Genomic DNA, 17504 nt, shown 5'->3' on the forward strand with positions numbered 1-17504 from the left:
TTTATATAAGTATTCACCCTTACTGTAGATATATACTGGATTACTAATTGACTTACATTGTTCTGAAATAGAAATCAGTATTTCCTTTTTGCTTTTCTTTAAGCAATAAGCATGACATCTAGTATATCTAGAGTACAAACTTTTAATTCCTGTTTTAGATTGCTATGACTAAAAAGATTTCTTTCTCCCCCCCCCCCCCCTTTATCTTTTTTTATACAGTGGAATAAAACAAAAATAATTGATTTCTTTTAAAACTTAATTCTTTGCTAGAAAAGAATCATATTTAATTACAATTCATAAGTTGAAAATTTAATTGCTTTTAAAAATTATCTTTAATATATTTCAAAATGTTTTGAAGTACACTAGAAAATCTTATCTATAGAAAAATAGGGGAGTGCACATTTTTTCAGTTTTTGTCAAGTGCATTTTATTGTGAATGTAATTCATTTGATGTGAAATATTCTTACAAATAACCTGCAACTTGCCCCTAAGCTTGGCAACAGGTATGATAAGCCTCAAGAACATAATTGACAGCATTCAAAATTGGTCATAAATAACATGAAAAGTGAATTATAGCCAGTAAGGTGGTTTATTGAATCTGCTTGAGCACCCACCTAAAACTTCACATTCTGTGTAAACATATTAACACTCTCATGCCATACTTGGCAACAAAATGATATTCTGAAATGACACTTTAATCCAAATACGTAAAATGGAAACGGAAAATGGTTTTTTCAATCTGTAATAGATAAAACGAAAAATAATTAAATTCCTCTTTTTAAATGCTTTTGAAGCCATTTTCATAAAAGTACAAATTATGCAACTTCCTTGTGAGTGACAATGCAATGGACAGTTATAATGGGGATGATATTAACCAAACTGATTGAAAATTGAGCCCATCATTACTTAATTTTTTAATCTTCCCCAAATTGTTTATAAGTAACTTCTAAATAACTATAGATTGACACTGTAGAATTGAAAAGAAACAATACAGTACATCTCCCACTTGAGTATCTATAATCCTGAAAAGACATACATTGAAAGTCAACAAGCATGTCCAATTAAGTCCTAGCATATTGATACAGGAAGAGTTTGATAAAATTAAAAAAAAATCTACAGCATACCTTTTTATGATGCAGCTGTAGGTTTCTTCATCAGGAAAGAAAAGCAGAGTCTCAGGAATGGTGTCCATGGCAACCGATTCTCTCGTAACAGTTTTGTGACTTTAACAGGACTAGCGGGTAGAAATCCTGTCTTGTCATCATTCCCACAGTGCGCTTGGTTACACTTCAATTCACACCCACAAAACCAAAGACAGGCAGGTTTTCTTTTCATTGCATCCCATTTTTAACACACTAAATAGAAGATTAGCTCAACTTCTGAAAATAATCTGCCTTGGGAATTGTTAAGAAAAAAAACTATGCTGTTTTCTTTTCTCTTGGTCTTCTTTGCCCTTTATAAGCCTGATCTGCTACTCTGTGTGGACCTGACTAACATATGAAGGTCTCCCCTAAAAATGATTATAATCATATACACAGACAATGTGGCATGAACTTCACCAAACAAAGATAAAATTAAGATACATTTATCTACTTAAAAATCCCCAGACCAGCCCAGTTTTCATTTAATTACAATGGACTTATCATTGTTTGAGACATTTAAATGACACTCAAACCACACAGTCTTATGTTCTCTAAGCTCCATAAAACACCTTAAGTTTCATCTGGAAAAAATATGTACTTTTTCAATACACAGCTTGTGTCTACTGGAATGCAAACTGTACATGAAATCAAGTTGTCAAAAATTATAGAAACAAATTCGTGTACAACATGTTTATCCACTACCAAATGAAATAAGACTGTAAGGTATAGATGAATCATTTTGCTGTAGGTTATAGCTATAATGTTAGGACATAAAATATTAGTACACATGTAATTGAAACCAAATACATTTCAGTTAAGCCATTAAGCAAAATCTGTGACATCCTTTGCAATTAAAGAGTGATACATGTACCACATCATTTTTTTTTATTCAAAGGATAAGTATCTCTTGAAAATAAATTTCTCATTTATTCTTTTCAAGAACTTTTTTGGATTTTTTTTTTTCAGAGAAATTAATACAGCGGGAAAGAGTTTGTCATTCAATTAAATTCCCATTGCTGAAATTTGCTGTTATTGCATAATACAGATAAAAATCATAGAATATAGTATGTTTTAAAAAAAGGATTGAACATATCACTTGAATTCTATTTTGCTTGAAGTATTACCTGTCACTTTGTATTCAATCAGGCTTGGAAAACCATAAGGATGGTCAGAAAGTACAGTACACTTCTAATAAAAACAAAATAAAACAATCAGTAAATTAAATCCAAAAAGATGCCTTTGTGAAACACTGATGCCACTCTATGGCAGCTTAATATGTCAAAGGTGAAGTTTCTCAAATGCAATTTAAACTCCAAGGTGTGAATATGATGTGAAGAATTGACTGATACTATACAAGTTTGAAAAATTTGAACTAAGAGATTATTAGGAATATGATAAATCATATACAAGCTGTGACACTTATAAGAGGTTGTCTGATAGTAACTCTGTAAGCATCACAATACCACTGAAATTGCAAGTGTTGCTGAATTAGAAGACCATGGTAAACAAATGCATTTTTGGTTTCAACCAATTCCTCTCTGTTTACAATTCATCTGTTTAATTCAATTTAGTTGGTGCTTCCACCTCTGATAAAAGGGAGAGCCCATTTATTTATTTCTCTTTTCCATCAAGATTCACTTTAATTTTCTTCTTAATTTATTCTAAAATTTAAAAAAGGAGCTCATTTTCATACCCCCCCCCCCCCCCCCAAATAAAAATTGTCAAAGAATTGGCACAAGAGTGACAATTTTAAAAGAAGAACAATTTGTATAAATCAAATTTAATATTCTTATGGTTTAAACAGTATTTAAATAAAAACTGCTTAAAATTAAGAGTATGCAACTGTAAGAAAGCAAGGTATTGCATCTATAAATACTTACTTTTGAACAACATTGCAATCTGGCTAATCGTGCTTTTTCTAATAACAAGGTGGTATAATTATTAATTGGATGTATTATATCATTATATATATGATAAACTACTGAAACCTAATCGTAAGAAAATGTTCTGATATTGATTCTATATCCACCGAACAACTCCCGATAGCTCACTTCGTCTACCGATTAGGCCTAAATATTGCTACCAACAGTCTTTGTTGATTAAGCATGTAAGTTTTGAGGAAAAAATGCTAAATTCACTAAAATCTGATTAAAACCAATGACCAGCCACTTTCCAGTTTCTTGCATCCACCATGAATGAACATTTATGGAATGCCAAACCCGATAAAATAAAAGTATCAATGTGGGAGAATTTCAAAATTGAAAAAAAAAGACGTGGTTTCTCTAACGTCTTTCTGTCTAAGAATTGAATTGTTTTGAATTAAAATACTTTGTTTTTTCATTTTTTTTATAATGGTAAATGGGTGATTCCACAAATTTGAGACAATTTTCATAAGTGAAGAAGTTAATATTGCTCTTTCTTCTTTCTCTGTCCAACATGGTTCAATGAGCTTTGTAATACATATGCTCTTTAATTTCAACGATAGTCACAAGTCAAAGTAAACAGATTATATTAAATTTAAGAAGTAAAATCAATTTTTTTATGCTTTGGTCATGACCGCAACGATATAAAAACATGCAATTTCTATTTTTCTATATATTGAAAAGAAATATTTTTTTTAACCAATGAAAAGAAAATGAAAAGAAAATTAATATTCTGTAATATAATAGAAGTTGTAGAATTTTGGAATACGTTTCTATTCTGTGGAAGGCCAAATAAATCGCCAGATGTAAGAATATGCTATTTGTGTAATTACAAAATCAATTTTTGTTGTTGTAAAAAACAAATATTAATACGTTTTAGGAAGTAACAGGCATAAAATGAAGTAAATTATATCACGAAGGCTTATTTTTTACTAATAATTAATAGCATGTAATTTTATTTGCACGAAAGACTGGTGCTGTGGTCATGACTAAAATTTTCGGTCATGACATCAAATTTTTGGTCATGACATTTCTTTATTATACATATAAAAATGTCAATGAATAATTCTAAAATAAAAACACCAAAACACCAATAAAAATAAAAATAAAAAACAATGTAACATCAAATAAATTAAACGGTCTAATTATGCATGATTTTTGTCTGTCAAGTCTAACTCTTAACGAAACACTAAAAAAATCAATTGTTTTATGCTTTATTAAATAAAAAATCAATTATAATGTTGATAGTTTAAAATATTTAATGATATATGTTGTTGTTTTAGCAAAATTAATAAATGATAAAAAGTTTGAGTTGAAAATAGTAACTATTGTCATGACCACAACATATTAAGTTGCGGTAAATGACAGTTTTGGTCATGACATAAATTGAGTTATTACCTGATCAGCTCTCCATACGTACTATATGGATGGTACAATGATGTACATTACATTGCAGAAACATTAAATAAAGCCGTTTGGAACAAGTTTACTATGTGAAATATTTGTATTATCGTGTTTTAGAACATTCGGTCATGATCAACCATAAAGGTACTAATAAAAAAAGATACTTACAACGGGATTTTTCTTCTAAACCTTTTGACCTACACTGTTCCTTGCCTGCCATCAAAACTTTTAGTAGTTTATAAGCCTTCTTTTATGGAGAGTAATAATTCAAAGGGCAGTAACTCTATTTTAAATAGCAGATTGCACAATCGTTTCGGTCATGACGAAATATTAAGTGACACAAAAATATACAACAAAATTTTAGTAGTATGATCAAAAAACCTACTGAATAAAAAAAGAAACATACTTAGGAGAAATGTATTAGAATAAATAAGACAAATAAAACTGAAAAACAAAAATTAGATGCGTCAAAAAACCCACAGAAAGTGGAAAGTCTATCATAGGGACATTGATATACGTCATTGATACATGATACAGTGACATTATTTTTCATTATTAAAATCAAACTTTAACATTTTTGCACATCAATACAAAAAAGAATATCTTTTTATTTAATATTTAGAACAAAATCAGGGAAATTTTGTTATATTTAACAGGAATATTAGAGTGTTTTTCATGAGTGACACAATTTGTCTCAAATTTGAGGAATCACCCAAATAAGATATGTCTTAACAATCCATGTTCATAATACTCGTGTATAAGGCAGGCTTTTTTTGTATGAAGTTACAATAAAACCAGAAGTCTCTGTCGAGACTGAAGCTCTACTGGTTTGTACTTATAGCAAAGGAAGAAAAAAGTTCTTAAGAAGTTGGGAATTGAAACTTTACCACAGCAATAAAAAGAATAATGATCCTTGATTAGTCTCTTTATGTTCTTAGTATAGTCTACTTGCATGCCACATTATATTAAAATCAGACCAAAACTGTAGGAGTTAAGTAGCATTTTGAGATTTTTTAACAGAAATTTCTATTTTTAGTTACCATGGCAGCACCGTTCATCGAAATCAAAAACCAATATACAGAATTACGTATCTTAGTGTAGTCTACTTCTGTGCCAAGTTATATTAAAATCAGACCAAAACTGTAGGAGTTAAGTAGCATTTTGAAAGAATTTCACAGAAATTTCTATTTTTAGTAACAAGGAAACACCGTTCATCGAAATCAAAAACTGATAAACAGAATTATGTATCTTAGTGTAGTCTACTTGTATGCCAAGTTATATTGAAATCAGACCAAAACTGTAGGAGGAGTAGCATTTTGAAAGAATTTCATAGAAATTTATATTTTTAGTAACAACGGCAACACCGTTAATCGAAATCAAAATCCGATATACAGAATTATGTATCTTAGTGTAGTCTACTTGTGTGCCAAGTTATATTGAAATCAGACCAAAACTGTAGGATGAGTAGCATTTTGAAAGAATTTCACAGAAATTTCTATTTTTAGTAACAAGGAAACACCGTTCATCAAAATCAAAAACTGATAAACAGAATTATGTATCTTAGTGTAGTCTACTTGTATGCCAAGTTATATTGAAATCAGACCAAAACTGTAGGAGGAGTAGCATTTTGAAAGAATTTCATAGAAATTTCTATTTTTAGTAACAACGGCAACACCGTTCATCGAAATCAAAATTCGATACACAGAATTATGTATCTTAGTGTAGTCTACTTGTGTGCCAAGTTATATTGAAATCAGACCAAAACTGTAGGAGGAGTAGCATTTTGAAAGAATTTCACAGAAATTTCTATTTTTAGCAACAACGGCAACACCGTTCATCGAAATCAAAAATCGATACACAGAATTATGTATCTTAGTGTAGTCTACTTGTGTGCCAAGTTAAATTGAAATCAGACCAAAAATGTAGAAGGAGTAGTATTTTGAAAGAATTTCACAGAAATTTTTATTTTTAGTAACCACGGCAACACCGTTCATCAAAATCAAAAACCGATAACCAGAATTATGTATCTTAGTGTAGTCTACTTATGTGCCAAGTTATATTGAAATCAGACCAAAACTGTAGGAGAAGTAGCATTTTGAAAGAATTTCACAGAAATTTCTATTTTTAGTAACAACAGCAACACCGTTAATCAAAATCAAAAACCGATACACAGAATTATGTATCTTAGTGTAGTCTACTTGTGTGCCAAGTTATATTGAAATCAGACCAAAACTGTAGGAGGAGTAGCATTTTGAAAGATTGTTTACAGACAGACAGACAGACAGACGGACGGACGGACGACGGACGCATTACTATGGCATAAGCTCTTCTGGTCTCTAAAAAGCAGCATTTTTGACAATCATTTTTTAAGGAACCTCCAGTTTATAATGCATATTGTGATGTCATCACTTCTGTTGTTTCACAAAAGAATGTTTCCATTTTTTAAATTGCCATGATAATAAGTTTTTCAGAAGCACAAGAAACACCTATTTTTTTTGTATGAATTTCTAACTTAATCAGTGATTTGAGTCAGTCAGAAACTTGGAAATATAACAAAAAAAAATTGTAAAACATGTAATACATGTACTGCATACAGGCAAGCAATTTTGCCCGTCTTAAATTTGCCTAGTTACACTTTTATTTAAGAAATTATACTGTATTTTTTGAATTCGTCCCGTTTTAAATTCGCCCGAACAAGGCTAGCGTGAGAGGGGCAAAAATAAAAGAAGGGCGAAATTTCCCTGTATACAGTACACTATTTAAGGGTATTTGGTGTTACTTTGTAATTATCCACAACCATTCTAAAAGTACATGTATTGCCCTAGCAATACTAATCCCTGACTTGCAAGTGTAATCAGCGGGACACAAATCAAATTTAATCTATAATTCCTCAAGATCAAGTCACATACCAAAAATCAGCTCAATATTTGCAAGTTTTAGAAGAAAAATGTGGAAAACTCTTAAAAATTAAAAAGACCGTAGTTCCATAAAATAACTGAGGTGTAACGAAATGCTAACTTGATCTGTAACTCACCAAAAATCAGATCAATAGCTCCAAATAAAATAAAATAAATAAGTGCAGGAAAAAAAAACAACCCGTAAGTGGGACTGACTGACAGACAGATGGAGACAGACATCCAGAATTTCACTCATTTTATGGCATTTTCTTAGAAAACATTAAAAAGAAAATTCAGGATCTTAAAAAAAAAAGAATCAATATAATCAACATTTATAACAAAAAGCATTTATTTCATGTTGATAAATAAATAAATCTTTATATATTGAAAGTCCATGAACACATTCCAGCAAAGTAAAGGATTGAAAATGTCAACTTGGACACCACATATTTCCATGAGAGTCTGGCAACTCTTTGTGTGCAATGTCCCATATCCATGGTTTATCTGAAAAAAAAATGAAAAGAAATATTACAGAGATAATATTATAGTCTTCCCTTTAAGGAAAAATAATGTAGAAAATTAATGATGAATCGAATCATTTGTTAACTACTGAATTACCTTCCTTTGTATAGGCTCTGGGAGGAAGATCATAAGGGAGTACCAGAGTTTTCTCCCCTGCCTCTCTTACTTTACTTGTGCATTTGAATACTGTCTTTCCAACCTAGATGTTCCAAAATATATACTTCATATTCTTATAAGAATTAAAGATTTAGTATGAGTAACTGTTATTAGAGATTGATTAAGCTGCCCATTCTTTGTTTTGAAAATGGATAGCAAATGGAAACTTTTTTTCCTGTTCATAAAATATACTTGTTGCATGCTGAACTGCATTTCTAAAAATTTAATAATGAACCAAATTGTGCCATGAAATGTAGGAATTTGATAGTACACTTCAATTTGATAGAGAAGGGTGCTTGGTCATTTAAGTCCTAGACTAATGGAATTTTTTTTTTCTATGCAAAAGTCAAAAACAGCAAGTCACTGTCATCATTATTGAAGTGATTTCACCAAAGAGATGCCCATTACATGTATTACCAAGAAGTGAGGTATAAACAGCACTCCTATTTCGTAAGAGCGTATCATGAGTTGACTCCCTTTCTTTTCCAGAGCTCCCCAAGCAGCTTTTGATAAGTTGGAACTGAAAAGACAAAAAGTGTCAATCAAAATGGTAAAAAATACCAGGTATTTTTTTAAAACACTATTTTATCAAGTACTTTATGGACAAAATTCATAAAAAATCACTTAAGAAATTAATGACAACATCTTTGTCTTGTGTGCATTTTTTCAAGGGTTAACAGTGAAAAGGAAAACAATTTAGGCTATTAAGAAGCTCACCTAGTAACAAGATACCATGCAGCATCCCCCCAGTCAGGGGAGGGACGACAGTAAGTTTTGATGTGGGGCATCGCTCGATTTCTTCCTCTACCCTCAGATCTCCACTGACTGTGTAGAAAAAATAAATGATTTTACTTTATTTTAATATAAATGACTTAATTTATAGTTCTCTTTGCTGTACCATGAATCAGATTTACAAAATGATATTAAAAAAAATTGGAAGTTAAATGCTGTTTATCTTTTAAATTTCCATTAAGTAAATTGACATCTTTGTAAGAGTTTGGTTTGGTATATAAATGTACATGGAATTGAAGTTAGATTCTAATCATTCATGATTAAGCATGAATAAGTTGCTCTCAACTTGTTAAGAAATTATAATTAAGTCAGAACTTATCTATGAAGGAAATAAAAGTTGACCAACAACATACTTATCCAGAGTAGCTTCCCTTTAATGCATTCTTTATGTGGAAGTTTGAAGAAACCCAAATTTCATTGAAATTTAGACAATATTTTGCATTACTAATATTTTAAAAAATACTTGTCATTCCAAATTCATTATTCCCAACAACTATTTTTATTGTACATGTAGTTAGCATGTTCAATGCAGCTGTTTTATTAATAAAATTGATCTATGTTTCTTTTTCCCTGTAAAAATTTTTTAGTTTTAAGATAACTAAAAGCTTAAACAAACATAAAATTTGATGTCCATGTCTGGTCCCCATCCTACAGACTTAATGTGTCTCTAATGTAAAAAAGTTAAAATTAGGTGTGAAATGCAATTACCCCCGTATTTGGCCGAGTATAATACGCATTGATGTAAAATATGCACCCCCCTTTTTGAGTCTGAAACTGAGGAAAAAACGCAGTTCGGATGTATTATACGCAACCGAAAAATTTACCAAGCGATGTTCTGAACTTTGAAAATCGCGGTAATTTGTTACGAAAATCGGCACGAGGATAAAGTGTTAAAAATTCACTGAACACATCTTTTTTAAAATAAACACTTTATAACTTTCTCTTGATCCTGACATTCCATATCGCAGCAATCTTGAGAAAATTATTTATTCATTTATTTCAACAAAGCACAAGATAATGTTGCGTAAAAGTATTAACAGAATTTTTTTAAGCATAGTTACGGTGATTTTGAAATTATGCGTCGCCATATTCTTAGATGAAATAATTTTATTTCAACAAAGCATGAGATATTGTTGAAAGTTTTAACAGTAATCATATTTAATGTTGGTTCAAGGCAATCATGCTGAAAATTATGTTACAATTTTTTAACAGTACACGAAATTGAATCATCAAAGTATTTATTTAAGAAGACTACGATTTTTCTCTTCTGAATTTTCGCGGATATCTTATTTTCTAAAGAGCACCAATAAATGATAACACTTAAGTTTTAGCATAATTCATATTTCATTTGTCAACTCTCAATCATTTAAAAAAGAGGCCGATAAGTATAAGATTAGGTAAAATTACATTTAACAAGTGTTTAATGTGTCGTAATCAACACATGCTCACACATACTAAAGGTCATAAACCGACCCCCAATTTTAACAAAGAAAATAATCAAAGCAATTAACAGGACAGTTAATAAACATTGCTCTATCTGTAAAAACATTGCTTTGGAGTCGGTAGACAATTAATTGCCCGGAGGGGTGTTGATAGGTAATTATCATTTGAACAGCGCACGTGTGTCACAACATTGGCTTCCTTTCATTGGGACGTATGGAGGGGTGTTTATGTTGCAGCAGATTTTCATTGAGTTATTTAAAACCTAAAATAAATTTTTATTTTATTGTATTTCATTAAAAAATGACTTATTACTAATTGTCTGGCAGATAAGGTGCATGTGCACTATCATTATGGAAGCATATGTGACATAGGCATGAGTGAACGTCTAAAAATAACATCGGTAATGGCGGCCTACTCGGAGACGATCAACATGCAGCCCAAATTACTTTTAACTTGCTTTTTCATGTTATTTTAGTATCAAAAGATTATGAAAGTGACATTTTTAACAAGCATACCTTCCAACAATAACTTTCCGAAGTTTAAAATATGGCGATAAACAAAAGAAATTGCATATGTCTCTAGGTAATACTATGGTATGTACGTATGATAGCCGTGTTTCACCTGAAAGAAAAACTTATCAAAATCCCATTGTGATGTACGATACGCATCCCTTTCTCACAGAAATTTATTTTAGGAAAAAAGTGCGTATTATATTCCCCCAAATACGGTAATGTGACTTTATAGCTTTTGCCAAATTCAAATTCTACAATAGTTAAATCATTTTGCTGTTTGTAGGGATATAAATTTTTTTCTTTAAAATGTATGTACATGTGTTGATTTTTAGAAATTATCTTTAAATGAAAAAAAACCTCACTGAAAGAAAGTATGAAGCCAGGGTTGTTTCTTAGCCACATTAATGCTGTATGGAATAGAGCCCCCAGCTGGATATCCCTCTAAACTGGTTCTCACATTGTCCACAGATGGAAAGATCTAAAAATGGATTAAAGTGATAATGTAGAAACACTGAAATCTAAATTTAGAGCAGAAGAAAATTATACAATTATCACTGGAATGGATTGAGATCAAGATGTTTTTAAATCAAACAAAATGTTATTGCAAATAGATAAAGTATATGAAAAGACAACAGTCAGTAGGATCTTTCTAATTCATAAAAACAGACCAGTTTCAGTGGGACGGAGGCTAGGGGAACACTGCTGGTCCCCTTTACTGTGGCAAAGGACTGCAGAAATTCTGTGGACAACCAGTTTTCTTTGGATGCTCCAAGTGAGCCAATACTGGAAAACTGTCCAATAACCGGCCATTTTGATGTCTGATCCTTTGGTGGACCATGGTCATGCAAAAGTTTTCTCAGCCTCATATGACCAAAACAATGTTTCTTGTCTGCCATATGCCTTCCTGGTACAGAACCCACCACAAATACACTGTAAATAAAATTTTAATGGCTAATGTTTTAATTCTAAATAAAGGTTAGCCAAAAAGTTGTCGTACTTTACAGTTCATGAACAGTGTACGCTAACAGCTTACTTTGCAGCAGAGAAGTCGTGCATAGAAATGTGGTCCTGCCACTCTTTCAGCTGATATGCTTTATAAGCTGCCAAATACTGCAGTAGATCCTTCTTAAAATGTGTAGCAGAGTCGCCGTGTATAGCAGAGGGTCCCGACTTCAGCTTTGGAAACACTGGGCTTATCCAAATCCTGGATAACAATATTCAAGTATAGTCAGTCTCTCAAATTCTTAGTTATTTATAGACATCAATCCCATTTCCACTAATTCATTAGATACAAAATTTTCTAACCTATATGTATGCTGACCTACCCTTGAGTTTTCTGATGCCAGTCTCTTTCTATCAGGTTTGCCGTATGGATCACTACCCTGAGTCCATCGTCATACAAAAGGAACATCATTTTCCTGTAAGAAGATTAACGTGGAAGAACTTTTTAGTACAAACCAGTATCATCTCTCCCTACCATCTAAGGTGTATAATCAAACTTAAGTACATGTGTACTGTAATTGATTACTTTTTTATTTTTACTATATAATAGAAAAATCTTTTTTTTTCAAAATGATAACTTTTTTTTCACTGAGATACCTCAAATGTAGAGATTCAGACAGTATTCTATTTTATAAAATACTTACGTATGATGTGTTCCATAGGGCATTTCCAATCTTGCCTAAAATAAAAATTAAATGGCTTATTTATAAGACCACAGGTATTGACCATTCAAAAGCAAGAACACTCAAGTATTTAAAGCTTTGAAAATTAATTTCATAAAAAATAATACACATATCGGGTAACCATCAAGATTTTACAATTTTATGACATTAATATATAACTACAACATGTGAATATTATACAATTATGGACTCTTTTGGTGTTGAATATGGTTTGGTATTCACCAGAAAAATATCCATATTGACCTCGGCTTCGCCTCGGTCAATATGAATATTTTTCTGGTGAATAACAAACCATATTCAACACCAAAAGAGTCCATAATTGATTTATTATATGGGCCGCATTTAGATAGATAAGCCTAAGACATCGAAGGCTAATGGCGACACCATTATATAATGCACTTTCGTCGTTGAAAAAATGTCCAGATTATAGTTTGTCACCTCCGTGTTTTCCTATCAGCGAGTTTCGATGTGTAAGACATGTTTAAAATTAATCCTGCAATAGGTTTGTATGATACTTTTCCTGCTCAGATACGTAGCTTGCTGCAGTCGTTGCAACTATTGTTTATAACATTGTTTGGAGGTGTTGATTGTGACATCACAATACCGCTGCACGCACAATGACCCTTCCGGTGAATACTGCCTCAAATCCAGTGAATATGTAGTGTTATGAACAGTTTGTGCTTGTATAGATTATATAGGGAATATAAATAGACTCTATAATATGTATTTTTAAAAAAATGTTAATTTTTTACCTTTAATATCTGCATGATTCAAATGATAAAGTTAAACAACAACAAATGAACAGATATCATCTTTTTTTCCTCATTTAGATAATCTTCTGTCAACACTTACTTGACAGAACTTGATATTGGTAAATTTCCTGGCATCAGCCTCTAGTGCTGATTTTTGTCCTCCCTGAAATCCATGCACACAAAGGAGGGGCTTCTGTCTGAAATTTACATACTATCTGTCATCTCTCTAAGAAAATACTCAGGTCTGAGGGTCTCCATGATTTTTCAAATAATAATGAATTGTAAAAGCATTTCCTGAAGACCAGGTCCTGGGGCCATAAAATTAAGAAGACGTCACTTTTAATTTCAGGTCTCAATTTCAAATCTCTTTTCTGTTTTAAAAGTGAGATTGAGATCAAAAGTGAGCTCATTTAAAATTTTTAGTGCCAGAGTCAGCTCATGTGAAGAAGACAGAACCTGTCTTTCCATATGTACACTGTTAAACTTTAAAAAATATAATACATGTACTTACTCTTGTTTAGTCATAACCTTAATCATCAGTGCCTCATCAATTACGAATGAGAGTGGAAATGGCTGTGTATTGCTTTGTCTTACCTGAATGATGCTGGATATTGCTGCATTAGCCACTGAGTTTCAAACATATAATTAAACTGAAAGATAAAAAAAAACATGAGAGTGGTGGAAATTTTATTTCTAAATTGGAATGCAATATAAACCATATTATGTTTATCAATCCAGTTAAGCAGGGTAAATATAAATACAGTCAAGCCTAATCAATACTTACAGTTGTTTATTTCTTATCAACTCACCTGGATCAATGAAACTAAAACATCTCTTTTACAATTTATATATAAGGTAAATTTTATTCACCAAAATTTTAACTTGAAATTAAAATGTCTGGATTATTGGCTTTCTGAAAATCCACATGAGAGGCCGTAGGCCGAAGGGTGTGGAAATTTTATTGGACCTGGATCGAATTTATTTCCTTTGTATCCATAAAAATGCTTTGTAAACATCAAAGTATGTCTCAATCTATCGATTAGATAACTACGTACTACAATCACGTTATTTGGTTTTTATCATAGAGAATGTATGCACTGTGACGTCACGTTTTATTTACACCCGGCTCAAGTCGGGTGCACGGATATTTACACCCGACTTTGTAACCAATCAAAGCTCGTGTTACGAGCTAGATAGGAAATAAAAATGTATATACACCTAATAAAGATAATTTACCTGACAAGATTCTTGTAAATTTCCCATATTCTCTGACAATATATCTGAAATATATTTAAGAAATGAATGTAATAATTTTTTCTTTGATCGATGTATCAAAGAAAAATTTGAAAGCGCTGAAAAAAAACATCTCTTTTACATTTAATTAAGATTTTATATATAAGTTTCTTTCACTTTTCTATTAAATTTATGCATCAAAAACAGTGCGCACGAATACATCACCATAACGTTAACGTTGCTGAAAATTCAAAATGGCTCTAACCAAGCTAACGAAGAACGTTCTCAAATATTGTCGTGTGAGTACCAACAGTCTCCAAAATAATTTACAGTTCTTTAACACAAAAAACTTAATTTGTATATTTTTAAGTTAAAGTTCGTAAATGTAAAGGGAAGCTACTCAAATATCCTAATAGTTCTAGGTCACAGAAATTTTGGATTTATATCTTTTCATTTGAATTTCAAACCGAATATAATTATATACATATCACAACCTGTCAATGCTGTAAAACCTTTGCTGCCGATATTCTTAAAGAATTCCATCCTCAATATATCTGATCAACGATATATAAAACTTTTTTTATATATCTCAAAGTCAAACATTTAAGAAAAGTATGCCGATTATACGATTTCTTCCCTTCTTTCCCGTAACTGTATTGTCGTCATTTTATGAAACGAAAATAGAAAATAAGCCAGGAACCTAACGGAAAGGTTCCGAAAAAAAATTTTACATTGTAAAATATATCATTGTCATTACCAACTAATAAAGGTTGTAAGTTTATAATTTTCTTAACATTAGACACAACATTTACCTTTGAGACTCATGGTATTTGCACCGTTGTATTCACTAGATATCCCGTGTACTTTTGTAAGAAAGAAACTAATTGGTTGAGCATGATTAAAGACAGCTAAAGGCTCCTTTGAGGTGAGTGCCTTGGTTTCTGTTTTATGTCTTTTAATTGGTGGAGACTGTGATCTTTGTCTTGTTTTACTTCCACTTGCTGCTTCACTGCTGCCACTGTCTGCTACAACAGTAAATAGTATAAATTCATAATTTAATAATAATAAAGAGTCAGAGTGTGGAATTGTTTTCTGCTTTACTTTAAAATTCAGTCTCTGGAAGATTTTACTCTTTCTCTGACTATTTTGTATAGTTCCTTTAGGCCATATAAAATTAATCTTTAGATTCTCATCCCCGCCCGCCCCTCTCAAAATGTCCCGCCCCGATGTTTTTTATTTTGATTTTTGGGTATTTTCATGTATTTTTATTCAGTAACAATTTTTCAAAGTTTAAGAGTTATCTCATGGTATTTGAAAACGCGTGTCGCTATTAATAGCAAAAACGCCATGTGAAGAATGGAGAAAAATCGGCAATAAAAGAAGTTTAAATGTGTAAGGAAAAGATAATTTGTCAGTATAGAGAAGGTAGAGAAGAAAAAATAGAATAAACACATATAGATACCATCACTGGCAGGAGCGAGTATGTAGAGAGATTGTAACTAAGTAAAAATAGACGAGTAAAATGACACCTGGTCAAGTTATATATTCTCCAGCTGTGTGACTTTGCTTTGAAATAAACAAAATCTACAACATCGTAGACAGACTTATGAGAAGGCCTAGATTTTTCAGTAAATTATTAGAACATTTATATAGATTTTGCAAAATAAAAAGTCACGCATCCCTACCTCATTTTGTTCAGGGTGTGCCGTATAATGTGTATACTTGATAACTTGTTAATTAACAATAGATATTTAATTTTTAAAGCAAAAATTTTCTTTAAATATTTAAAAGAATATGAAAAGAATTAAATCTATTCATATTTGCATTAAGGTAATGAAAAAAAAATGTGTACGTGGCGTCCATTGTTTTGTTGATACTTAGACCTATATATAAATTAACAATTATAAAAAATAAAAAATAAAATCACCCGGAAATTTTTTTTCAAATTCTGAATCTAAAGATTAATTTTACCTGGCCTTAGTATTTTCAACTGGAAAATTATTTTTTCCAAATTTAAAGAAATTTTCTGTTTCTGATTTTGCATGTGCACTTACAAGGATGTGAAAATTCTTTGAAATGATCTGGGTTCTTCCTGTAACATTTTGAGCCAAATTTACAAGGTGGCAGAGATTTTAAACTTTCTCTTGCTGGGCTTTTTCTCGCACTGTCCCCAGATGAATGTTTTCTTTTCAAAGATGGAGAATTTGTTCTATTTTCAGGAACAACTTTTCCTTTGTCTGATTTCTTATTTCTTGCTGAATTGTTCTGATCATTCAGTTTTTCCATATCTGTTGACTTCTCCTTCTTCAGTGTATTTTTTGAAGATGAATTTTCAAAAAGATGTTTATCATTCTTTTTCAGTAACTTTGGTGAACTTCTTCCATTATAAGAATCCTCTGTATTTTGATGATGAACTGTTTTTGTTTCATCGTTGTCAGAATCTGACAATTGATGATAGGAAGATTGCCTTTTTGAAATTGATGGTCTTGTTGGAGAAGGACTGAATAGATTTGAAGAATCCCATTCACTTGGATCTGGTTCAATAGTTGCATCAGAGTCTGTGTCAGACATTTTTTCTTCTGTCCTTTAGACAGCTGTTTCAGGGCGAATGCATACTGATACTGCAAGTTGGTAGCCTTCAAGACAAATAGCAAATAACTGCTTTAAAATTTATATATACCAAATGAGAAACTAAAGGTAATTTGAATGCTAACAGTAATTAAAAGCTTACCATCGTACCAAAATGTTAAAGAATACCCCCCCCCCCCCCCAACACACACAAAAACTTCTTTTAAAATTAAAAGAATAATTCCAAAATTGAAACCAAAACGGTAAGTTGTAATATACACATCTCTTGGTTTACAATGTAACAAGAACACTTCAGTGTATAATTAGACAGTAAAAACCAAACATACACTACTTACATGTGCAGTTCAGTTTCGAGTTTGTCGTTTGTTTAAATTTTTTACTTTTACTTTCACTTTAAGACAAAAAAATTTGGTTTGTTTTCGTATACATTCTAAATTCAAAATATACCTTATATT

The 17504-nt window shown here is 31.3% G+C and overlaps 1 protein-coding gene across 2 annotated transcripts; it reads right to left on the bottom strand.

Annotated features, from left to right (window-relative positions):
* Nucleotides 1–7692: 7692 nt before the first annotated feature.
* Nucleotides 7693–17390, bottom strand: LOC134263547 (tyrosyl-DNA phosphodiesterase 1-like). 2 transcript variants are annotated; one of them, XM_062745924.1, is made up of 15 exons: nt 17376–17390; nt 16515–17081; nt 15273–15482; nt 14464–14507; nt 13822–13877; nt 13328–13424; nt 12437–12471; nt 12116–12208; nt 11824–11994; nt 11459–11720; nt 11153–11268; nt 8761–8868; nt 8461–8563; nt 7984–8086; nt 7693–7869 (listed from the first exon to the last, which is right to left on the bottom strand). In XM_062745924.1, exons 2-15 carry the CDS (start codon nt 17029–17031, stop codon nt 7796–7798), a joined length of 1989 nt encoding a protein of 662 aa, XP_062601908.1. In that variant the 5' UTR covers nt 17032–17081; nt 17376–17390; the 3' UTR covers nt 7693–7795. The 2 variants fall into 2 exon arrangements, with proteins under 2 accessions (XP_062601908.1, XP_062601907.1); XM_062745923.1 differs by having other exon boundaries at nt 15273–15485.
* Between the last annotated feature and the right edge of the window lie 114 nt (nt 17391–17504).

The sequence above is a fragment of the Saccostrea cucullata genome, unplaced genomic scaffold (genome assembly GCF_032062105.1).
Source record: "Saccostrea cucullata isolate Sc308-1 unplaced genomic scaffold, CSIRO_AGI_Scuc_v1 ctg536, whole genome shotgun sequence".
NCBI classification, from domain to species: domain Eukaryota; kingdom Metazoa; phylum Mollusca; class Bivalvia; order Ostreida; family Ostreidae; genus Saccostrea; species Saccostrea cuccullata.

Excerpts from the sequence above, each read along its gene's own strand:
- LOC134263547 (XM_062745923.1), bottom strand. The coding sequence starts at position 17,031 with ATGTCTGACACAGACTCTGATGCAACTATTGAACCAGATCCAAGTGAA. Across the intron at positions 11,269-11,458 it reads CCTCCGTCCCACTGAAACTG|ATCTTTCCATCTGTGGACAA; the intron begins GTCTGTTTTTAT and ends ATCCATTTTTAG. Across the intron at positions 8,869-11,152 it reads TGGCTTCATACTTTCTTTCA|TCAGTGGAGATCTGAGGGTA; the intron begins GTGAGGTTTTTT and ends TTTTCTACACAG.